General features: G+C 49.6%; 5 protein-coding genes across 5 annotated transcripts; 4 read left to right on the top strand and 1 right to left on the bottom strand.

Moving 5' to 3' along the window:
* Positions 1–8,635: 8,635 nt before the first annotated feature.
* Positions 8,636–10,387, top strand: NCS54_01480600 (Aldedh domain-containing protein; the record flags this gene model as incomplete). The annotated part of the gene is made up of 6 exons (XM_053159934.1): positions 8,636–8,968; positions 9,018–9,250; positions 9,303–9,518; positions 9,574–9,667; positions 9,735–10,038; positions 10,092–10,387. 6 exons carry the CDS (start codon positions 8,636–8,638, stop codon positions 10,385–10,387), a joined length of 1,476 nt encoding a protein of 491 aa, XP_053015909.1.
* A 4,673-nt stretch (positions 10,388–15,060) lies between these two features.
* On the top strand, positions 15,061–16,092 carry NCS54_01480500 (DUF2263 domain-containing protein; the record flags this gene model as incomplete). The annotated part of the gene is made up of 1 exon (XM_053159933.1): positions 15,061–16,092. The coding sequence occupies one exon, from the start codon at positions 15,061–15,063 to the stop codon at positions 16,090–16,092; it is 1,032 nt and encodes a 343-aa protein (XP_053015908.1).
* A 2,295-nt stretch (positions 16,093–18,387) lies between these two features.
* On the top strand, positions 18,388–18,913 carry NCS54_01480400 (Hypothetical protein; the record flags this gene model as incomplete). Its single annotated transcript, XM_053159932.1, has 2 exons — positions 18,388–18,751; positions 18,810–18,913. The coding sequence occupies 2 exons, from the start codon at positions 18,388–18,390 to the stop codon at positions 18,911–18,913; spliced, it is 468 nt and encodes a 155-aa protein (XP_053015907.1).
* Positions 18,914–20,213: 1,300 nt separating this feature from the next.
* On the bottom strand, positions 20,214–21,092 carry NCS54_01480300 (MARVEL domain-containing protein; the record flags this gene model as incomplete). Its single annotated transcript, XM_053159931.1, has 4 exons — positions 20,214–20,322; positions 20,391–20,470; positions 20,540–20,725; positions 20,808–21,092. 4 exons carry the CDS (start codon positions 21,090–21,092, stop codon positions 20,214–20,216), a joined length of 660 nt encoding a protein of 219 aa, XP_053015906.1.
* Positions 21,093–21,909: 817 nt separating this feature from the next.
* On the top strand, positions 21,910–22,710 carry NCS54_01480200 (Hypothetical protein; the record flags this gene model as incomplete). Its single annotated transcript, XM_053159930.1, has 3 exons — positions 21,910–22,178; positions 22,244–22,555; positions 22,608–22,710. 3 exons carry the CDS (start codon positions 21,910–21,912, stop codon positions 22,708–22,710), a joined length of 684 nt encoding a protein of 227 aa, XP_053015905.1.
* Between the last annotated feature and the right edge of the window lie 2,413 nt (positions 22,711–25,123).

Here is a 25,123-nt window from a genome sequence, read left to right as displayed (position 1 = left end):
GGGATTATCTTGACCTGGTTGAATTCGTAGCTGGTCTTGACCCCCCCATCAGCCTTCTTATCCTGCTGTAGCTCCTTGTGGATGCCGCAGCCAGGGCGAGCGGTGCCTGTAGCTCCGTGGCCATGCTTGCGGAGGCTGCGGAAGAGATCGGACGACGAGAAGAGGTTATCCACAAAGACGTGATATGTCGCTTTTGGTAGTAGATTTGCTAAGGCAACAACGACGCTCTGGGTCGAGTTCAAGGCGATAGGCTTCTCTTCTGTGGTAGCCTCGTTGGCAGGCTTCTTCCCTGCGGCCTTGGCTGCGCCCCTGTCTCGGCTTCCCCGACCTCGTGTGGATGACTTCGGTGGAGGAAGTTCAACGCCAACGTATTGAAGTATAAGTCTCAACAGTCTTCTGGGAGTAACCCATTTTTGTTTCAACAGGTTATGAGCCCGGAGGGCGCCATCATCCTTCAACCGCAAAAGCTGAGTGTCTCCTGTCTTTCATTTTACTTTCCCTGGGCAGCACAAGAAGTCGAAAGACTTACTTCCACTGCGCATGAACATTCAGCTTACCTGGACCTACTTCATTCTCGGGTGTTCGCAGACTTTACAAATCAGCTGATAAGATATGTCTAGAAATAGGTATCTCGAGAAGGAGCCTTTAACGCCTCAGCCCAAGATACCAAATTCTACACCATTGGCCCAAATCACTGAGGGGTTCTCAGACCGCAGCCTGGCCGACAAGCTGACAGATCTTGGCCAGCCCCTCGACCTGCCAGACCTGACCGCGAGATGAACGGTATGGCGCGGAAGTCGCCCGTGAAGACGCGTCACGCCCGGCTATTTTTGTTCACATTGCGAGGCGGAGCCAGCCAACGGCTGGAAAACCAGCCCAGTCAGGCTGACTCAGACGACGCAAGACCGCCTGAAGTGGTGTGTCAGATGGTCTAAATCAGATTATCAACCCCTCCTCAGACAACGGGAGTGATACTGTCAAGCTTACTCTGTCGGGGGACGAATCAAACGACTCCGATCTAATATAAACTCTCGCCGCAGACATCGCCCAACGAAGACAAGAAGACTATCCAATCCTCGACCTAAAACCTGTCGAAAGCTGTCTGTCCCCTCTGTACCTCGAACATCAGCCTCTCCGAAATTTCGCCATGTCACTTTCAAAGGAATCGCTCAACCTCGTTAGCAATTCTAGCACTATTCCAAAGCTGGAGCAAACCAGCCAGTGGCTGACTTGGAAGAGAGAAATGCTGGACCTACTGGACATGTGCGGATACGGGGACCTTTTGACTAGGAATGCTTAACCACTAATGGAAGGGAATAACCTCACAACATAGATTGAGGCCTGGAGGAGTCGTCAGGATCGAGCATGCGGCGCCATCCGAAGTCGGCTTGGATATAACGCTTGAGTATTTACCACGGGGATACTAATGGCCCAGGGCATGATTAATTACCTTGAAACCCGTTATCGGCCCGTTGGAAGCGCCATCTTTTAAGAACTCGACCGAAGATATCAAGAACTTACCCTTGACTCTTGTGATTTAGTCATGGAATATGCAAATAAGCTTCGTCAAGTAAGGGCTGAACTCTTAGAGATGGATGAAATCTGCCAGATTGGGGAACCATACTTTGTCAATAAGTTCCTTTGCGGACTTGGGCTAGACTATGAAGTCTTCCTCATTGCTTTTAATTAGAGCCATAATATTCTCCCTATCTGGGATCTAAATAATCGCAATGTTATTCTCAAAGAGGCCGTTATGTTCGAAACCGCTATCTTTGCCGCATCCCAAGAAGAGGACAGACAAAGAGGAGCCACTACAAGGATTACACATAGAGCCATAGTGGCCCAAGATACCTCAGGTTATGGACACTATGGAAGAAACGGACCTAACAAGTCAACTTACTGGAAACTTCACCCGGAACTTAGAAGAGAGCATGAAAGGACGGCTCACGAGAGACGACAACAAAAAACGCAGAGACGAGAGAAAGAAAAGGAGAAGACGAATGATAAACCGGAATCTACTGCGGCTGCGACTCCTATATACATCCAACCCGACCAAGCGAGACTGGCTCTTTAGCAAAATGACTTCCAAGGCCACCTTGGATTAATTGGCTCGTCATTCGGACTCTCTGGATCCCAGACACCCCCCCAAGCTCAGGCCCTCGAACGGATCCATGTCTTAGATAGTAGTGCCTCCTCACACATTTTCTGCCGCCATACGAACTTTACAGTTCTCCACAAGTACCAGGGATTCCCGATCAATGGCATTACAAACGCAACAGTTATGCCAGGAGGACGTGGAACCTACTCCCTCCGAGTGCAAGGACCCAAGGGGCCACAGAATGTTACTCTCGATAACGCTCTCTACGTTCCGGAAGGATACTCAAACCTGTTGTCCGTGTCAGCACTAGAGAAAAAGGGGGCAGAAATTCTTTTCCGAAATGGGAAGGCAGTGGTCACAAACAAAGGAAAAGTCGTCCTCACTGCAACAAGGATCTCAGGCGTCTATGTGGTCGACGAAGCTAAGGAAGATCACTTTCAAACCGCGTTAGTCTCCTTTTCAGTAGAAGACCCTCGACTACATCTTTGGCACGAATGACTTGCATACTTGGGACAGAGAAATATTACGAGACTGATGAGGATGTCTACTGGAATTCGACCGGATCAGTCTACACCAAATCCATATAGAGCTTATGCACAAGGCAAACTCAAGGAATGCCCTCACGTTCGACCGGTCAAGAAAGGAACTTACCCCCTGGAGTACATTCATACGGATATTACTAGGCCCTTCCCGGAAGTAGGAGTAGACGGGAGCCGGTACTAGGCCTACTTTATTAATAACTTTACTCATATATCCTAGGTATATCCAATCAAAGAAAAGTCAGAGTTCGAAGAATATTTCCAGCATCTATTGAAGCAGTTCGAAAGACCAGAAAGACGATGCCACTTCCTGCATCTTGATCGAGGAGGAGAAAATCGAAGCCACATCCTGATTATGTTCTGCCGGGACAGAGGAATTCATCTCTCATACACGGCGACAGAGCAACACGAACAAAATAGATTGGCAGAGGTTCTCAATCGAATCATCCTAGAAGAGCTCACGCCTACACTGCTCAAATCTAGACTTGCTTTGAAATGGTGGCCATACTTCCTCAAGGCAGTGAACCACATCCGAAATCTCTGCCCCACGGCAAGTACTTCCACCACTCCATACCAAGCCTGGTATGGAGATGTTCCCGACCTCAGTCACCTGCGAGTCCTTGGCTTACGAGGATAGGCTCTTCTTCTATCCTCTAAACGAAAGAAGATGCAATCCAGGAGTATTCCCTGCCAGCTTCTCGGCTATCAGGGCAATACAAACTATATTCTCCTTGACGAAAGGGGTCAAGTCTTTGTGTCTAATAATGTCGTCTTCTCTAAAAACATCAAAAGTATCGAACCAACACTCGACAATCTCACGCATCAGATGAGTGACCAGAGATCATCGCAACGGCGACGGGTAGACCGAGAACAGAACACCGACGTAGAAAATCCTCTCATTCTAGAACCATCGCCCCTTCCGATCGCGTCAAGAGAGTGTTGGAATAATTGGGAGCTTCCCCCTCACTTCAGGGTCACATCACAAAGTCCTAGATTGAAAGTTGAAAGTCCTAGATGGAATCGCATGGGATATAAACCCCTAGGGAGCTCTCACCATGACAATAATAATAATAACCTTGATTTTATCAATCACACCCAGCATCACTGCGCAATTCAACAACAGAGAGGCCAATGGAACCGAGGAGATTGGCCATGGAGAGACGACCTCGGATAGGTCCTCGGTGGGAGATCCAGGATGGGATCCAGACCAAGAGTCAACCAGATCGAGTATCTATGTTGCCACAGACGAGCACGAAGTGCCACCAGAAGCAACAGAATGGCACGCAGAGTCTCGACTGCCCGAAAGATCGACCAGAGGACAGCTACCATCGAGATACATACTGGCCAGCACAAACTTCGCCTTCCTCGCAACGATTGCAAGACAACTGTACCTAGTTGCTCGCGATATCGACCAGTCAGAACCAAGAACCTTCAAGGAAGCCATTCAGGGTCCTCATGGAAGACTCTAGTGGGGAGGACTGAAGGAAGAACACGGATCTCTAATCGAGAATGGTGTCTGGACCCTAGTTACGCTTCCACCAGGACGTAAGGCCCTTCGAGGCAAATGGGTATTCAAGCTCAAACGAGGGGAAAATGGGGAGGTTCTGCGGTACAAAGCCCGCTTTGTCGTAAGGGGATTCGAACAAAAGGAAGGAATTGACTTTAATGAGACCTTCGCCTCTGTTGTCAAGCCGATGAGCTATAAGATGATCTTTGCCATTGCGGCGGCACTCGACTTGGAACTGGAACAAATGGATGTCAAGATAGCCTTCCTCTATGGCCTCGTAACTGAGGAGATATACGTGGAATAGCCCGAAGGATTTAACGATGGAAGTGGGAGAGTCTGTAAGCTCTTGAGAGTATTGTATGGACTGAAGCAAGCTCCAAGAGTGTGGTACGAGACCCTCTCGACCTTCCTCGAGACACTCGGGTTTAAGCCTTTACTTTTAGACATGGGGATCTTCGTGAAAGGTCATATGTTCATTGTGGTATATGTGGATGATCTGCTTATTGCTGGACCCTCCAAGGACGAGATCGTAGCGGTTAAGCAAGCTCTGTGCAATAAGTTCAAGATGATAGACTTGGGCCCGTGTAAATATTACCTAGGTATGTCCTTGAGAAGAGATAGGGCGAACTGATTGATTTCTTTGCCGCAGATAATGTACCTGGAGAAAATACTTCGAGACTTTGGAATGGAATGGACTAATGCGCCCCTAATGCCATACCAGTCGCTATAAGCAAGTTCGGAGAGCCAGACCCCGACTATAAGGCAACTGATAAACTTAAGTAGTGGTATGCAAAGGCGATTGGATCCCTGATGTATCTCATGCTTGGGATGAGACCTGATATTGCCTTTGCCGTCTCTTTATGTAGTTGAAACCTGGGAAACCTAACCAATGAATATTAGATGGCTGTCAAGTGTATCTTTTGATATCTCAAGGGATCGCATAATCTGGAACTGGTGTACTAAGGAAAGCTGCAACCTCTTCTCGGCTACACCGACTCGGATTGGGCGGGAGACCTGGAGACTCGAAAGTCAACGTCTGGATACGTGTTCAACCTTGGCACGGGCGCTATTAGCTGGAGCTCGAAGAGACAAAGGACTGTTGCCCTGTCCTCATGTGAAGCAGAATATATGGGGCAAACGGGAGCAGCAAAGGAAGCAGTCTGGTTGAGAAGCCTTCTCCAGGAACTGTTGAAAGAATACAGGGAGGTCCCAGAACTGAAGACGACTGTGATCTTCGGAGATAACCAAGGAGCGATCGCAATGTCGAAGAATCCCTAGTTCTATGTAAGAACTAAGTATATTGATATTCAATATCATTACTGCAGGGAGAAGGTTAATGATGGAACCGTTGACTTCCAGTATATTCCAATAGGCAAGCAGGTCGCTGATGGGCTGATGAAGGCTTTGCCGAAGGATCGCTTCTTACTATTTCGAGAAGCATTGGGTCTTAAAGAACGACGTTTGTGAGGAGGTGCAAAGATGGGCATGGATGGGAGACCTACCATGGACAGATAGGAGACCCATAGATCCAAGATTGCACTGAAGCGTGAGGAACGTGCAAAGATGGACTGAAGTGGGAGACCTACCATGGACAGGAGACCCATGGACTCAAGATTGCAGAACCTGCAGAGACGGGTATAGGCAGGAGATCTTCTGTGGACAGAAAGAAGACCCACCGGTTCAAGATTGCGCTGGACTAGGAAGGTGCAAAGATGAGCTTGGAGGGAGATCTTCTGCGGACAGAAGAAGACCTGCGGTCCCAAGATTGCAAGGCCTTGCAAAGATGGGCCTCCGCAGGAGATCTTCTATGGATGGAAGAAGACCCATGGGTTCAAGATTGCATTGGACTGAGAAGAAAGGTGCAAAGGTGGACCTAGGTGGGAGATCTTCCGCGGATAGAAGAAGACCCACTGTCCCAAGATTGCACGAGGCTGTCAAGAATTTTTCGAGTGCCTGGGTCGAGATAGCTCTTTCCCTGCAGTTTTCACCCACGAAGGTGTTTTTGGGGTTTTAACGAGGCTCGACAGGCATGTACACCAAGTCCAACAGCAGCTCGAGTGGGAGTGTTGAGACCGTATGACTAAGATGGTCCGATCTGCTGGTGGCTGGGATGTGGATACTATGTGAGGAGCTGTGCTCCTCTGAGACATATGTAACTTAGACCTTTCAACAACATAACACCTTCTACTCCCGCAGTATTGCTTCAACACAGAGGTCGTTATTATCCGATGTTGTTATCGTTGGAATATGGATGAAATTGGCATCTTCCAAGGAGCCAACAACAGTGGTTTCCAGAGGATCCTTCCTTTTTGAGTAATTGGTTCTTTACGGCATCTCCAAAGGGCTGGACCAATAACGTGATTAGCCCCGAGTGGCTCGAGAAGGTCTTCATCCCGTGTACCGAGCTGGAAGAGGCTAATGAGGAGAGGCTCCTTTTCCTAGATGGGCACGATAGCCACCTATCTGAGGCTTTCATCTTTGGTTGCTTCAGAGCGAATATACACCCCTGTCACTTGCCGGCACACACATCGCATATCCTTCAGCCTCTTGACCTATCATGCTTCGGTATTCTCAAGAGGAATTACCGAAATGAACTCTCTCTTGTGGCCTCATTGGTTGAAGAAGGCCCAACGGCAAAGGCAACCTTCCTTCGGTGTTATTATAAGGCTCGGGCCGCTGCATTTACGGAAGCCAATATCAAGAGTGGCTGGCGAGGATCAGGCCTGTGGCCAATTAATATTCAAAAACCTCTCTCGAGCCCGTATGTGATACCGGATGAAGAAGAGGTTCAAGCTGCCGAAGAAGGTAATTTGACCCCACGAGCAGCAAATCAGGAGCCTGAATTATCTCTCTTTCATACGCCTAAGCGGACCGAAGATGTGGCTGACCTTGCAAGGGCTACCTTCCACGTTGAGGAATTGACCCCAACTAGGAGGCTTTTTTGCCGCACGATTGGCAAGGGGCTAGAGAGAGAGACCCTCAAAAGGGTAATGGAATCAGATGGAGCCGACCAATTAGAAGCTCGTGTGAGCCAATCACGTGTTGCAAAGAGACGGAAGGTTGAGAAACCGCCTCATCAGGTTGTGTGTGAGCTGAAGGAGGTATATGCAACAAGGAGCCTAATGCGGCAAGAGCAGGAAAAGGACGCTTATTAAGGAGCTAATTTTCTTATCATCTGATCTATTTATATTACTAATTTGCTCAAATTAGCTAATTATTGGCTCTCTTTGTTATGATATGAGTGATCGTTATGATCGTGGTCCTTGGTGTTGTGGCTTAAAGTGGGGCTGGCGGGTTCCCGGGGTGGCGGGTTCCCGGTCATCTGACTTATGTGGACTCTCCACTGGATTCAATGCTTACTCTACAAGGCTACCATGCGACCAGTACTTACAGTATGGGCAAGGCCTCCGGCCCCAATACCGTCGTCAACGAGAAGCTAGTAATCAAGGGCGTCAAGGGCCTCCGAGTTGCGGATTGTAGTATTATGCCCAAGGTGAACAATGGCCACACCTAGATGCTAGCGTATGGAATCGGCGAGAAGGCTGCCGGTCTCGTCAAGGCCGCGTATTTTTGATTGGGTCACAACAACCAAGTGTACCCTTGTCAAACATAAGTATTTGCCTGGAAGTTACTTTTATATTAAAGGGTAAAATACATGGAATTGGGATAAAAAATCCGCCTTTATGTGTAACGTATATGATAAGCGAGCGGCGCACCTATACTGTGCACTTAAAAATAATAAACCTTAAGTATTTAAAAATAGCTATAAAATTGCTAGGAACTTAAAAATAGTATTTTTAGCTATTTAACTAAAAAGAAAACTATGAGGTATTTTTTTTAGATTTTTAAAAAATAAGATTATTTTTTAAAAAATAAAAAGCTTAATAAAGACAGTGCGAATAGAATTTTATCTAATAACTTAATAAAGAATTTTTTTAAAACTTTAAAAAAAATCATTTTTAAGCTACTAATATATTAATAGTCTTACTTACTAATTTATAACTATTTTAAGCTTAACTTCAATTTTTAAGAATTTTTTAAGCTTAAAGTGTAAATACTAAGAAATTTTAACTGCGTCGCTCGCTTGTCTGCGCCGCTCGCTTATCACATACGTTATTCATTCATGCTGTTAGGTCTAAGACATTGTCAAATCACGCGTCTACTGCCTCAAAGACAACGGCAGAAGCCGAAGCGGTGGCGCCTTCGAAACTTTCACAGACATAAGGTTAACACATACGACATCAGTCAATCACATCTAGCTGTCTAAAAAGTAGCCACGTCATCCTGGGCTCTTCTTTCCCGCTGGTTATCGGAGGTTGTGTGCATCCCACGGCGCCAACGCTCCGCATCCTCGGAATCCGGCACAGGCAGACTGAGTGTGTTTAGGTGGCAAGAGAGAGGGCGAGTATATAGTCTGAGCCCAACTGCAAGTGAACGTGCGACTTCGAACCCTCACGAACTTACTATCGGATTCGCTTCTCTCCTATCACTATGGCTCCTGCAGAAATTGACGACTCTGAGACTGCCAAAAATCCTATGTTGGACTTTACAGGCAGTTTTGTTCAGATTATTGATGGAAAACCCTCCACAACAAAGGAAACTCGTCATGGCGTCAACCCGGCCAATATGCAGCCAAAAGAAGAGGTTCCCGTCGCGACGCAGGACGACCTTGATTGTGCCGTTGATGCGGCTCGAAAAGCTTTCAGAACTTGGTCCAAAGTGCCATACGAAGACCGCCGCGCCGCTGTCCTTGCTTTTGCGGACGCCGTAGAGAAAGTCAAGACGGCTTTCAGAGACCTCCTCGTATCCGAGCAGGGGAAGCCTGCAAGTCTCCCCGTCTATTGATACACCTTGACTAAGTCTCGTTGTTTAGATCCCTCAAGCTGATGTGGAAACCGATTTTACCATTGGATTGATTCGAGAGCTTGCGCATATCGAGCTTCCAGAAGAGGTAATCGAAGACGACGACAAGCGGACGGTCATCACACGCTACGTCCCGATTGGCGTCGTTGGCGCTATTATTCCGTGGAACTTTCCATTTCTATTGGCGGCTAGCAAGCTCATCCCGGCTTTGTTGACGGGGAACGTGGCCATTCTCAAACCTTCGTGGGATCCCTCAAACACTGAATGTCGGCATGACATACTCATTGAGCGGCAGTCCATTTACTCCCTATTGCGGACTCAAACTCGTCGAGCTGGCTCAGGGGTTCTTCCCGCCCGGAGTCGCGCAGTCATTGAGCGGAGATGACAGGCTTGGCCCGTGGTTGACAAGTCACCCGGGCATCGACAAGATCAGCTTCACAGGATCTTCGACAACTGGAAAACTAGTTCTTCAGAGTGCGGCAAAAACTCTGAAGCGAGTTACCCTCGAGCTGTCCGTTCTAATGCGCTCTTTTGTTTGCACTGTCAGTCATACTAACTATGCCTAGAGGTGGCAACGACCCTGCTATTATATTCCCCGATGTTGACGTGGATAAGGTTGCAGAGAAAGTCGCCTTCTATTCCTTCCTTAACTCGGGCCAGGTATGAAACAGCCCTTCGCTGCTGAAAACCTTATGCAAGACTTCTAGCTCACATCTGTCGACGCCAGATCTGCATTGCCTTGAAACGCATCTATGTCCATGAGTCTATTTACGAACAGTTCAGAAATGCCGTGGTCAAGCAAGTCAAAGCCTATACTCTGGGGGATGGATTTCAAGAAGGGATCAGCCATGGGCCCCTGCAGAATTCTATGCAATACGAAAAAGTGAAGACATTTTTCAAAGACATCGAAAAAGAGGGCTGGAAGGTTGCTGTAGGCGGCAAGATTGATCCCTCTCCGGGGTACTTCATCACTCCAACGGTAATTGACAGGCCGCCGGACAGTTCTCGCATCGTGGTTGAGGAGCCTTTTGGTAGGGGACTGCTCAATCGTTCACTAGAGCGTAGCTAACGATCAAATCACCAGGCCCAATTGTCCCCCTTCTGTCCTGGAAGGATGTAGACGACGTCATTGCTCGAGCCAACGATTCTCTCATGGGACTAGGAGCTTCTGTATGGTGCAACGACCTTAAGAAGGCTGAAAGGGTTGCGAGGAGGATCCAAGCCGGAAGCGTGTGGGTTAATACTCACTTCGATCTCTCCCCTATGGCACCTTTCGGCGGGCACAAGGAGAGTGGCTTGGGAGTCGAATGGGGGAAGAATGGTTTGAAGGAACTATGCAATGTGCAGACCCTCTTTCTGAACAAACATGTTGTTGCTTGAGAGCTGGGAGGATAGGATGCGCTATAAATCTGCTACGGGCCCCAGTCTCCATGGGAGGTATTTGATCTGTTTCGGATTGAGTTCGTTTCCAAGCTCAGTTTGGTAATGCTTCTTCGTATCGTTCATTTCTGTAGGGATTGGTTGTGGCATATTGAAGTACTTCGTGTATGTGATTAACCTTGATAACAACTGGATAAGTGATGACCCAATCCGATCCAGAAGAACACCGCAAATTAAACATGTTGTGGTCCAAGCAACCTCATATAGCATCGAACACGCGACTTCAAAACTGACATTGAGAATGTTTCTTTCCTCCCCTTGCCCTGAGCGCTTCCTGCTTTAGACGAAGCTTGTCCAAGCGGACCTGAGCTTGCCTACTACTGCAAACCAAAATCAACTTTAGTAGAATCAGTTTTCTCGAAGGTTGAGATTGTGCAACATTGGGTGTAGCCAGAAGAGATTGAAATTGAAGCTTCCTCGTTTCTAATTAAATGAATGACTAAAGTTGGTCTCTTTTTATATTATACCGCTTAGTACGAGGCACTCATCATGGCGACCCCTTGTTCGGGATTCAGCGAGTACTGGTGCCCGAGTTCTGCTTAAACTGGTGGCCCAGCAGCCCTACGATTACCATGCAGTACCCACCTGCCGGTAATACCTGTTGAATATGTGGGGTGTCACGTGTGGGTCAAGGATCTTAAGATGAAAAGCAGGTCCTTCAGGGGCAGATACTGAACCAGAACACGAACACAACACGAATACACTGATTTAACCAATGAACCGAATACACGTACTGTCTGACAATTATCCATTTTACGCTTAGCTTGTTAAATTTACGTTTTTTTTTTTTTTTTTTTTTTATAAAATCGCGATTACCTTTAATCGCAGATGCGCTGTTTTGATCAGAACCCCATTACCTCCTGAGCTGTCCGAGCTCTCCAAGCCGTACCTCGCCCCATTGTTAGATCCTTAACAGATTAGCACCTGCTATAGGGTGTCATAAGGCGCGTGACTGTTAAGGTGTTATTATAGGTCTACCTTTGTCTCGGGTAGAATATCGCAGATGATAAAGGTGTCGTGGCTACCGAGTGCTCTGGTTGGTCTGGACCCACCGCCGTGACCGGCTTGGAGGGTTCGGACAGCTCAGGAGATGAGGTTAATTCTGCTGGGCGGGATAAATTTTTATTAAAACCCTACTTGTCCATTTCGGCGGTCCGGCCTCTCTCGGATGCACGTCTGGAACAACACAGAGCACCGCTCGGGCCTCCCTCAAACGTAGCACGGCCGATCAGGCGCCCCCGCAACCCCACAGTAAGCCACCTCAGCTCGACCAAGGCAACGTGCATTTCGGACGGCAAAGTGCATGACTGTTTTGCTGTTGCTGCAGGTTTGAGCATCAGGCAGCCATGGGTCAATGCATTTCCGGCAACGTTGGCTGAGAAAAACACCGCATCCTGCCGCCTTGGCTGCTGCCGGTAGACAAGCAACCCATGGGTCTTCGTACCGGTGAGGTAAGACAGGAAGCTCGGTACAACCAATACCTGCACTTGTTGCTTAGTCGACGGTTCTCCCCTCGCTGCCCCACTACGATTTCTTTGTGCACCTTCCTTCAAGACAATTATATCTTACCCCCTCACACCACGGTATGTAACCGGCCAAGCTTAATAAACGCTTTCTTGGCTTTAGGGTCGCTCACCTCTCCATTTGTCTGTTGATCAAGCGCCACCGAAGGTCTGGTACCCATGTGTCCCCGCCACGACTTGATCAGTCGCCTGCAATTAGGCACCAATCTGGCGTGTGCTCATATCCGCCCTGCTTGTAAGACCCCTCCGACGGGGCTGTTGTGGTTGCGGCCGGTCAAACAAGCCGTCAATGGGGTCTTCGACAAGGGTTTCTATCAAGACCAAAAACGGCAATACATCGACGCAGTTTTCTCTTTTCCCGGAGAGGAGATAACGTAGATCTCCCATCAGGGTCCCTGGTTCTCCCGCTCCGCGTCGAAGCCAAGGCCTGAGAGCTTTGGAAGCTGGCTACAGGGCACTCGAGCGATGCTACGAATGTGAGAGCAATACCGTACCATTGATAGGTATGGCGGTCTGCATGCCCTTCGGGTCATGATGCTGATCGATCACCTCGTCATTGCTTCCTGATTCAGACTGTGCAAGATAGTCTTGCCCGGGATTGAAGTGTCGGCGGATGTCCAGTGCCAAGATGCCATTGGTGTGGACGTGGGTACGATGTGTATCTTGGAACGAGAGGGGTTATGGTCATGCAATGGGTGGTCTCGCTCACCAGCTACCAATCAGATAACGTTCATGACAGGGTCCCTGTAGCAAGGACCAACTCATCCCCTTCCCCCGTGAAATCATGTGGCACTAAGTGGTCTGCCCCACCAGCTAGGTGATTGGAGTCACCGCGCCATGGGGTTCACCCAGGTCACCCGAAATCGCCGGCAGGTAATTACTTGATTCATTGTCTCTTTTTCCCATCTCTTGACTTCCATCCCACGTCAACGTCAATCCACGAGGCATCTTGTTATGTAATCAATCCATCCACGGTTGGGGCCTCGCACCGAATTTTCACTTCTCTCACGCGCAACATCTGCAGCTGTCACCTGCACCGGCAACGGAAAACTTTCATTCTGTCGTGCTCCATTAGTTACAGCCTTACCATGTCTCATGACTGTTTGGGGCTCTTCCTTTTCTTTTCCATTTTTATCTTTCTTTTTTCTTATTTGGCTAGTTATACTAGTTTGATTGAAGATATTGACTTTATGTGATTCCTTATTCAGGGGCAACTGACCTTTTTTTTTTTTTCCATCTCGCCAAAGCCTCACATTAAAGTGTCCGAAAATAACATCTGAATGTTTTGTGTTGCTTCTGTGGGTGGTTTAACAGGCCGCTTCCCGATACAGATCACGGCTTAGTGTGCGCAGGTGCACAAGCCAATGCACCGGGACGGACCTTCCATGCTTAAAGCTTACCACAGCTAAGGCACCAAAGTTGCAAGGCAGGCGCACAGGGCTATAGCACCTGCGAGCGCTGATTCAACGGCATGGACAGTTACCAATGCAGGTCCTCTTTTTCTCTTGCAACTTATCCTCAACAACAATTCATCTTCTTCGCGATCTCACATCCAAGTCGAGAAGCCCCGACGATTTATGGCAGATTACGACGTTGAGGCGCCCAAGACCTTTGCATCTCACAGACACTGAGCGAGACGTCCACCTACACACAAGCGTGTTTCTCTCAACTGGGCTAAAGCCAAAACGCAAACTCACCGATTTCCTCCCAAGTTTTCAAGCCCCGACATTATTCGGGAGGAAAAAGAAAGTCTACATCGCATCTCCCTCACCATTTCGAGCGCCGGCTACGTCACTGTCTTAAACCAAGCATCGTGACTGGGCCCGATGCGGTCTTCCATGTCTCACATCGTGAACCGATCGATTGCGCACTCCTCACCTTTTCCGCCTCTTGCGCCAGGCGAGGTGGAGATCGAGTAGTGCTGACTGTGACCTCGAGCTTCCTATGCCCTCAGTCTCCCAACGCACAGTCTCTCGACTCTTCCGTGTGCTCGGACTCATCGCCGGGCCGCCTCGTCACGTATCCCCCCCCCCACCCACACACTTGTCTTCCACAACTGCTCCGCAGCCCCGACTGTCCGCTTGAACACTTCGAGCAGGCGAGATGAAGGGGCGTCACAGATCTTGATTCGCAATAAGATCCCGGCCACCATGTCTAACGCCCGCCGATGGATATCGCAATGCTCCACGGCCCCGATCGTCAAACTACCCAACCAGCATGATTACTCGCCCCGTCTAAAATGGCGGCGTCGTCTGCATTCCCGTGAGATCTTACAGCTGCTCCACGGTTCCCGACAGTTGACACTCAGTGTATCCCACCCTGGTTCCGTCAACTTAGATGCCGGCGCCCCTACGTCTACGGTGGTCACGATCTGGTACCCGCGGCTGGCGACTGATAGTCCCTAGTCCCTGGGCCCTCTTTCTGATTGGTCCTATCCTTGTCCCTGCTTTTGGCTTATCTTAATTCGTCTGGCCTTGCATTTACTTTGCGTTGCCATGTCTGGCTTTGCGCTGTGCACTTTGTTGCTTATACCGAGTTGTATATACAGAGTATGTCTTTATTAGGCTCGGTCATCAAGCGACGGGATCCCATCTCAGTACCTATGTCTTCTCGTAACCGTAAAAGCCATGCTGGTTTCTTTCTCCTCTCTCCGTTTTTTGGCCTACAGGCTCGCCTCTGGCCGAGTCTATCCTAAACAAGTGGTTCAGAACTTAGACATAGTAGGTCACACAGCCCGTGGCCATCCCTCCCTTCTCTCTTATGCTAGAGCAGCCAGTTAACCAGACTGAGACATTGAATTTGTCTTGTGACAGACTCCTCCACCGTGTTGCTTTTTCAGCCTCACTGCCCAATGTGCATATAAGGGCCTCGCCACCCTTCAGCATGAATCAATGCACCGCTCTTCCGTGCTCACTTCAAATCGCTGTTGCTCACTTTCAGCTTCTCTTTCTTGGCCAGCGAAGCTTCTTTGAAACCTCTCTATATAGCCTCACTTCATCATTAATCATTAACCACGAAGCATCTAACTACGATTTTATTACTCGTAACGACGTCACTTCCATCCCAGCTTGGTTAATAATTGCCCTCTCCATGGCTCCACCCAGATCTAGCCGGGTACGGCCTTCCGAAGTCGCAGCCGATACCAAAAGGAATTTCATCCCACTTGTCAAGAAGAACTACGGTGACATCTTTCCACCTTACTCCTACCTTTATCGGCAACCTATCGCACAGCTCACCATTCAGCGTTCAAAACCTAGTACCCGGCCGCCCTCCTTCAGAATCGAGGTTGGCGATCCGGTCATGAAGGCCCTTGCCTACGCTGCAATGGATACGCAAGCGAGCGAGGCAGTCGGTGGCCCCCGTGTGCGAATTCCTTTCATCTGTGCCGCCAATGAACGAAGACCTGGGGGAGATTGGGAGATTGGTCGTGTCGGATATGAAGAGAAGCTTTGCCGACGAAGTAACCTCTCAGCCACTCTCAACGCACCTTGGCCCAATTCGCCGGAACCAAACAACTACCCCATCCCATCGCAGGGCGGCATCCTGTCCGATGTTGTCGTAGTTTGTCGCGGGCCTCATGACCGCTATGATAGGTTGGACAGCTGGTTTGACCTACCTGTTGTGTCGGTTCCACCAACCCGGTGGCCGAAACTCAAGGACAACGGCCATAAGTATTCCTTTGCGGAGGAGCGCGAGATGACTCGCGACAAGCTCCGTGGCACGCTCCGTATCTGCCTCTACAATGGATATGATCGTGTGGTCATTGGCGACTTTGGCTTGGGCAGCGGTTATCGCAACCCACCTCAAGAGTTGGCGGAGCTTTGGCGGGATGTCTTTCTATTTGACCCGGATCTTCGCGGTCAATTTGCCTATGTGGTTTTCGTATTCGAGAACCCCCTTCAAAGCACGACGCGCTATATTCTCGATGGGATCACCAAGAACGAGAGTGGCTCCAAAGCCAAGCCTCGGGCTGGATCCTCGAGTTCATCGAGTTCAAGCAAGGACGATGGCAGCGCTCCCACCGATCGACACATCTTCGAGCAAGTCTTCAGCCCCGCTGAGGTTGACCGAGTACTTCGGCAACCCGATCCCCGGTATGGACTCGGCATGATCACGACGTGATCTGGCTCTCAGCAGCTCCCAACGGGTTTCCAAGGCAAGACCTACAAACTCGGCCACCAGCACTCGAGAGGATTCCCTGACTCGGAAGGCGGCCAGGAAAGCCCGGCCTCAAGAGCGCGCCGTCTGGGTTAGTCGATAGTTCAAGAGCCTAGTAGGGACCCAAACTTGCCTCGCAGACTCTCTACAAGCTCGCTTTGTCGCGCCGGTTGTGATGCTAATGTCAGGGCTCTCTGAAAATGATCCCCGCTTCAAAGGTGTCATCAAGAAGAAGGGGTCTCCAGGACAAATCAAACTGGCAACTCGGCAATGGCGCAGCATCCTCAGACGGCCTGACAGCGCTCATCATAAATCAACTCAATCAATCAATCACCACAATCAAATCAATTCCAGTGGTTTGTAAGTTGACATGATTTGATAAAGTTGATATATGCCATGCTGCATCTGAACTGCCTAAAAGATTAAACCTGGTGTCAGACAATTGGCTCCACAGGGATCATCGATGGCACCAGTCAATTGATGAGAATTATCTAAAGAACAAAAGAAATTGAACAGCCATGTGTTCGGGCAGAGCTATTTAAGCTCATGTCGTTAGGATTGGAACCCTTGATGCGACAAGTTGGATGTGAAACCGGATACACAACCCCAAAGTACGGGCCGCGTTTGATTATCCAGTCGCACGAACCTAGTGGTGATATGCGACAGCAAGTGAGCAATGTATGACGGCATAGGAAACTTAACGAAGCAACCCTAGAACACCCCAAAAAACATGACCGTTGAATTTGCCCACCAGGAATGGTTGATTATTTTACGCATCCTATAAAATAGCCACCATCCTCTTAGCCCTGGCCTTATAAATCCAATAACTGCAGTGACTGCTTCAAGACGGCCACCACGAATGGTATACTTTAGAAGACAGATACTGTTTGTTAGAAGTGGGACAAGGATCACGACTATCGTGAATAGCTTCACGGTCAGCGTGAACGCCAGATCGCAGGCAACAGCCTGCTGCCTGGAAGATCGGCAGGTTGAGCACAAGTATAAGAGACCGACCTTCGTCGTTCCTTAGATAGAAGAAGCAGCTTTAATTCAATCTCTTCTGCTACACCTAATGTTGCACACTCTCAACCACCGAGACTGTTACGGGTGCGCAATTCTAACCTTCGTTTTGCTATCCGTAATGCCATCTTTTACAGCTCCTTGAACCATCGAAACTGCCATATGCGCTAGAGGATGCTTCTTTGGATCGGTATCTAGCAATAAGTCGATGGTTGCTGACGCTATGGCCGCACTGGCAACTTTGATCCCCTTCTCACCAACCCAGGATCCTGAATCATTTCGAATTCGGAATGCTACTTCCGCCGCCGTGCTGATAGCATTTCCCATGGCGTGCTCGCTCTTGCTGCGCTTTTTTGGAGCGGGGTCAATCCTGTGGCAGCTCGTCCGACTCGCCCTAGCTAGTGAGGTGCTGTGCCCGCGACGATGGTGAGACGATTTAGTTTGTAAATGCACCCCACTAATTAAACTTTCCCCACTCAGCCGGTCACCAATGCGTCCCCACCCTCTTGGCTGCCGGTATTCACCAGTCACGTTGTTGCCCGGTGGACCCCCATGAGTACGATGATGCTTGGACTCGTCTTCATCATCGGGGAAAGGGTGGTATCGCCAACCTTGCTTGGGGTGGCGACCTCGGTCACGTTGATAATCGTGGTAGTCCATGTTGATGAAGGTGGAGCAAGTCTTTGGAGGCAAGTCCCAATTTATATATCCTTGCTGCAACTCAGGTGGGCTAAAGACGTTCACTGATGCTACCACAGCAGACTACTTCACACGCGTACCTAGCTGGTGGTGTGATACCAAACTAGCAAGAAAGTTCAGAAAATTGGCACTTGTTTGTACGTCGATATGTGTCGTCTTAGGGATCTGGGTGAATATTTGACGCTAACTCGTAGTGACCCTTGTCCCAAGTGATGCTAGCAACAATGTTCGGTCTTGAATGTCGTTCTCTTATAAATGACCAACCGCGGAGATGCCTAGGGGGTGTTGGTCACGCAGCACCGACGCAGGTATAGCTTTTCCCGGCGCCTGGCCAGCCTGGACACCCTCACGCATAACGTTAGGCACCATATCAGGTCAACAATTCTTTTCACCACAACTTTTTTTTTTTTTTTTTTTTTAAAAAAAAAAAGAAAAAATCCTTTCAAGGTTGACCTCTTGTCTTCTATTCACTGCTGATTACTTGTCCACTTCGCATTAGCACAATCAGTCGAGCGATTTATGTCCCAAATCAGCAGCAACATGACCACCAGGGAGCTCTTAGTGGTAATCCTAAATCACACCAACGAGGAGCTCGACCTCGAGCCCGAATCCCCCAGTCTCGACCATGGCCATTGGATGGACACGCCAGATTCACGGCCACCGCCGGAGATCCTGGCGGGAGAGAGCGGCATGTTGCGCTGCAAGTCGAGCCACGTGGGCGTCGGGGTTGGAGGGTCTGTCACATACGGAATCGTTGGCTATGGAGCGAACAACAAGGTGACATTCGTATGGAACGTACCGTATGTCGGACCAAATAGGTTCGACTGCAGTTGCGCGGTAGACGCTTTTACAGTCAGAGTCTTGGGTGGGCGGGGAACCCAGCCTGTTGTTGTCTTCGTATTAGGTAGGTTGACCCAAGATGGTAAAAACCTGATATCTGAAAGGCTCATAGCTCCAATAAGAACCAGCGCGGACTCCGAAGTCGGGTTATAATGTGGTTGGGGCTGTCACCGAGGGTCCCGTGGAGTGCGCCGAGGCTCCAATAAGTAGTTTGCCCCAGAGTTAAATCAGTATCAAATCAAGCCCCGGTCTGGTAGCCGGGAATTCTTATCAATTATGGTCTTCTTATGCGTAGTGAACTTGTCACCCATGCCACCTTCAAGCTGAAAGAAGCATGCTCCATAACTATATCGTGATCGGGCGGGACCACCCCGCCAGTGATCCAGTGACCCTACCGGAGTCCCGGCGAATGGTAGACCCCAACTGCAGGCGATAACATTATAAAAAAGTTTTGCTCTAACTACCCTTAATCCATTGGCCAGTATAGAGGTTCTCTCGGCCTCGTATTCATGACCCGCAGCGGTCGCAACAAACTGTGTGTCATGTCTAGCCTAAAGAGGATGCGGAAGCCACGTCCTGACGCTCGTCGACGGTGGAGAGGACTTGCAAAACATTCCTTTACATCCATTGATCTTATCTGACCACCAAGTCGATGTCACCTTTGCCGTTGACGGCTCCGCTGATACTAAGACTCGCTGGCCGAACGGCACGGCCCTCGTGGCAACATATCAGAGGTTTCTAAAGATCCCAGATAAAAACACGTTTATCAATCTGGGCCTAAATAAGTGTCCGACATTCTTCGGGTGTGACACGGACACCAACAACTCGTTAGGCCCGCTGATTGTCCATCTCCCCAACGCGCAGTATACATAGCAGTCCAACTTCACGACCTTTGACCTCGAATATAGTAATACGGAGCGGAACGAGATCATTCGCAACGGATACAACGTCGCAACCATGGGTAACGGCACAGTAGACTAACTGGCCCGCCTGTGTAGGTTGTGCGGTGTTGGCACGCAGCCTGGTCCGCACAGGTACGGATGTGCCATCTAAATGTGTAGACTGTTTTGAGAGATACTGTTGGAACGGTACGACGAACTCGTCGACGCCGGGTATATACGAGCCAGAGCAGATCATTACTAGTGGCTTAAGGCACCAAGAGCCGTTTATGAGGGCGATAGGAGCTAATGTGTTGGTCGTTTTCATGGTGCTGTACATGTGATTTGAGTAACTGGAAATGGGAGAATATGATGACAACTGTCGCGATGGCTCTGGTGGACTGTACAATCTCTCCGGTGCGCAAGACGAAATCCGGTACATTAGGTACATGGAATGATCTGGCGGGATGCCAGTCCGAGTCACTCTCTTTCGTACATTCTTAGTTCAGTCTGGTTGGCCCTTCGTTCCCTGGGAATTCTCCAATTACAAACTTGTTATGATAGATCTTGTTAACCACCAAATAGAGTTGGGTGTTGCCAGTTGTGGCTTTTTTTCTCAGCGGACTCCTCAGTATGCTCTAGCCCAAGTTATACTGTAGTGGTAGGCACTGTAGTGGTAGGCACTGTAGACTGGGTATTTGCCGCGCCATTCTGCCCTTCGACTCCCTGCTCGTAGCCATGCGCCTGAGGATGACCTCTTAAAAGGGCAAGAATTATTAGTCCACAATCCGAATCACGCCATATTTTATGCCTAAGGGAACTTACTTGGTGAGTTTTTCCGCATGATGCTTGATGTCGCGCCTTGTCTCCTCGAGCTTGATGTAAGTATGGAAGACATATATCCCCTAGAGGTAGTTGCGTCAATTTCTTCCGCCTTCTTGTATATATAGGACGAATATAGGGAAAAGACTCACGAGAATGCCACTCGTGAAGTGGAGGAACCACGCGATGAATGAGAAGGCCAGGACCGTCTTCCACTGCGCGCATCCCGCCCCATCGATGGTCACTGTCCCAATGGGGCCGACTCGCCAGAAACGACCCCAATAGTAGCCCCAATAGTCGTAATACCAGCGTGTAGAGCATGTGTGACTACCCGTTCTCTGTTCAAAGTGAGTTTTGCAGTTAGTACCAGTCGGTGGTCTTTGCCAAGGAACAGCATAAAAATGGGAGGGGGAGCCATACGGTCTGAAGCAGGCAGTATGCCACAAGCCACATCACAAACAGTATAAAGTCAAATGGGAATCCCAAAAAGAGAGATTTGAATGGCGGACAAAAAAAGAACGAGTAGACAATACCGATGCCCGCGACGACCATGGCATAGATGATCCGTCCATCGGCTTCCGCCTGCGGGATGCTAATGAGATAACAGAAGCGAGAGAGAATTCCAAGGACAATCACAGCGCAGGCAAATTCACCAAGACGGAGGATAACAGAAATGACTTTGTGCGCAGTACCGGTGTGTGCCATTTCGGAGTGGAGCAAGAGTAGTTGATTGGAAATAAGAGGTTAATAGGGTACTTCAGAGGTTTAAAACCGTTGTGTGTTCGGCGTAGCCTAATGTTTTTGCCGGCAGGATTGAAATGAAAATACAAAGCGAACCGTGGTGTATATATTCCTGAGACGACTGATATCTGTATGCAAGGTTCTCATTACGCAAGAGTGTCGCCAGTGTCTGCCTTAAGCTAAACCTTGACGTTTACGCAAGAAACTTAATTGCGTCTGATAGGTGGAATTGGCCGCCACATAACCGCCACAGAGTAACGAGGAGGCGAGGAATATGAAATCAGAATGTCACCGTGAAGGTCTAGACCGGTCCTCACTCAAACCTTGAAGAAACGTTCGGTCACTGGCACCTAGCTACTTCATGTGGGCTGAAGTTTATTGTACCCATTGGTGAGGGGCGAAGGACCAACGGGAAGAGATTAAGATCCAGATGGAATGGAGTGGAGCTGGGCGATGGTAACAGCGAATGGGAGCGGAGCGCATGGAGCCGTGTCCGAACAAAGTGTTCGGTCATTGCTGCGTACTTTGAACTGGAAGACACCCAAGAACCTGGTTCTTTGCTTTCTCCTTCTTTCATTCACTTTCAAACCTTGGGCTAACCCTTCATGCTGTGTTTGCTATTGCTGCATTGCCCCATCTTCTCGACACACCCGAGCGTTGGGCGAAGACCACAACGTCATAGACCGAACGCCACGGGTCAACAGCATAGCCACCGCCCCTGCATGTGTGCTGTCACCACTCAATGTTCCTAAGCGACAAGCGTCTACGCCACGATAGAAACATGGAGCTCTCATCCGATATAAGATCTCTACTGCCGATATGGCGAAACAGCTCGTTAAGTTCTCAGCAGTCCTCGGGACACCACGACGATAACTCAACACAGCCTCTACTCGAGAAAGGAGCCTCGATGGTGCCAACTGAGATGGGTCTAAGACGGTTATTCAACAAGAAAGCCCTGCCGCTGGCGCTGGCTCTGCCATGGGTCATAAGCATGTTGATATCTTGGATTCCATTCACTAAGATCGGCGTCTCCGAGGCGCCAAACTTTCTGTGAGTACACCATTCGAACAACTACCCATGGCGGTTGTTCTTGGGAGTGATCCTAAGGCTCGCAGGCTGCTGGCCGGCATGATTAGTACCCTGGAGGTGCTTAGCATCATTGTCGTCTTTATCTGCACCTCTATGTACCCTGAGTCCTTCAACGCCGAACCTGCCCAAACCGGCCGCCCCAGCTCTTGGCAAGAGAAATTCTTCCAAGCGTGGTTTTGGTTTCTCTTTGCCAGTCCATTTTGCACGAGTATTTTAGTCGTATTAATGGTCAACGATAATTCCTGTGATAAGGACGACGATATGACGATAAAGCAGCCGGTATGCAGAGTTGGCATCAGGTTAATCAAAGCAACGGCTTTGTGCCGCGCTGGAATTATGTGAGCCCCCTCCTTGGTTCTCTTTTACCATTGTTTTGTAACCTAGCTATAGAGTAATCTTTCTTTTTGCCACCTCATCATTGCTCGAATCGCAACGATCACGACGTTCTGAATCTCAACAAAGTCGACGGGGTTCATCCAATACAGTTTGGTAGTGCATATCTATGACTTCATGAATTCTCTTCTCACAACAATGCAACGACGGTCTCTAGGTGTTCCCGTTGAAGTTTCTTACGAAAACCCTACCCTTCCTGCCTTCTCCGAGGCACTGGTTGCCACCAGGATGCCCTCCATCCTGTTGGCGGTTTCTGTCGCCATATCTTGGTCGAGGTCGTACCCAATGGGTAGGCGGCTGTGCCATAGTGGTAGTGTACATGCCTGGATTGTCTCCATTCGCTCAACTGTGTTCCCTTTTTGTGCCAGGGCGAGCTGCTTCTTCAGAGACAAGTATCTCCGGCTGTTTGATATCTTGAGACCCGCGAGTGAGTGCGTCTTTGGTAGGGTATGCAGGTTGATCCAGAGCCTAGTGCCGGCTCGAGTATGACGTTCCCCTATCGTGGGGATACTTGCCTCTGCTTCCAGCACCGCCGTCGCTGCCGTTCGAAAGGCGCCGGTGATCGCTTGGGCATCTACCTTCTGCGCTCTGTTTAGCCAGTTCAGTTTTCTTATCCCGCACGCATGCGCCCACACGGTGGAGGTATAGTCCATGGTTGGTGCCACCATAGCTGTGAAGAGCTGCCTTGCAGTCTGAGGTGATAGCATCTTGAGCCTCCTCAGGCACATGGCCGCCGACAGGCCCTTGGCTGCTGCTCTTGCCATGTGTTCCTTGTACCGTAGCTTCCCATCCATCACCACTCCCAGGATCTTGATGCTTTGTGTCGGCCTGACCTCTTTCCCTTTGATCACAAATGGCGTGTCGCTGGTGCGCTCGGCATTGCGCGTGAAGTGTATGATGGTTTTCTTATCGCCTTCGAATGTTGCACCGCTCCCAGTCTAGTGCTCTGTCTATGATGGCTTGAATGCCTGCCCTATTTGTCTCCGCCGTTGGCCCCGTTACCTAGGCCAAGTAGTCATCGACGAAGGCCATCGAGCCGCCCGTTGAGTTTATTTTGCTCTGTACCAGATCTGCGTTGAAGAATAGGAACAGGACCGGTGACAGCGGTGATCCCTGCGGAAGGCCCGCTTGGGGTAGCTACCGTCGCTCCGAGGTATGGCCGTTCACCACAATGCTTGCTGTGCGATTCGAGCAGAAAGCATCAATCCATTTGACCAACCACTGTGGTATGCCTCTGGCCTCCAGTCTCTGCAAAAGTTGATCCTTAAATACGCCATTATCCCTTGAGTTGTGTTGAACCTCCCGCCAGGTCGCGGCAAGGAGGTGTAGCCAATTAAAATGCGTCAATCAAAAGATACCTGTCACCCCCCTATTTCAGCCTGTGATAGAAGTACCAGCAATCTCTCGAGTTACAAATCGCTACATCACACTGCTCACGTTCCCAATCTATCACGAGGTTCCACCCATGTACCTCCTAGAAGATGGTGGGCATGTGGGGCCTGGTACGGCCGGGAGGTTCAACACAACTCAAGGGATATGCGCCTTTGAAGTCGAAGCTGATGAGGCTAACCACCTTGCGGTTTCTCCACGCCTTGTAGATCTGCTCCTGCAGGGGCAGCAGTGCCTGCTCTGTCGATCGTCGTTTTCTTGCTCCAAAGTGGTTTGTGGGTAGGAGTCCGAACGTCTCGACGGCGTATGATATCCTGTCCGCCACGACCGCCTCGAGAATCTTGCCTAGTGTCGATAGCAGTGAGCAGCTCCTCTGCCTGTTCTGCCTTATCCCTTGTCTTTGTTCCATCCGGCCTCTTGAGAGGTGGAATCTTGTCGCTTATGGTATCGCCTCCCGGCTTGAGATATCTTGCTGACTGCCAAATGTTGGCTCCGTCCTCGAGGAAGCCGTCCCAATGCGCCTTCTTCTGCCTCCTGATCGCGTCATGAAATTCTTTCTCTGCTTCCTTTGGCTCTCTGTTCTAGTTCCGGCGACCGTTGACCTCTTCGACATCGCGATCTCGCCTGATTCCTCTAGTACGTGTACGCCCGTCGGAGCTGGGTTAGGTCTGTTGTCTACCACCTCTTTGTATACGGGGATGGCTTTGCTAGTGGCACGAGCTTCTTGATTGCTTCGAGTACGACTCCCATGAGCATGTCCGTTTAGGTTTGCACGTCGCTATCCCATGGCAGCTATCGGAGCCATTCCTCTACTCTTTCTCTAATCGCTATCTACGGTGCGTTCTTGAATAGCCGTTGTTCGCTGGGTTTTGTTTCTGGCACCCCTAGGTCGAACTTAGTCTCAATTGCTCTGTGATCTGAGCTATGTTCCGTCAGATGGATCCCGTATACTACCCTCTCCTCAGCCAACTCGGCCGATGCCAGCACCAAATCTATCGTGCTTGCGTGTTCTGAGTTCTCCCACGTCTTCGTCCCCCGGGGGGGGAGGCCGAGCAAGCTGTGATCCTCTATGAGACTGATGATCGGCTCCGCCTCGTCTTGTCTTCTGCCTATCGCGTCATCTC

The sequence above is a fragment of the Fusarium falciforme genome, chromosome 13, assembly GCF_026873545.1.
Source record: "Fusarium falciforme chromosome 13, complete sequence".
Lineage (NCBI taxonomy): Eukaryota > Fungi > Ascomycota > Sordariomycetes > Hypocreales > Nectriaceae > Fusarium > Fusarium falciforme.
The sequence above is the reverse complement of the archived record's forward strand: the minus strand, read 5'-3'. Positions and strand labels throughout refer to the sequence as shown.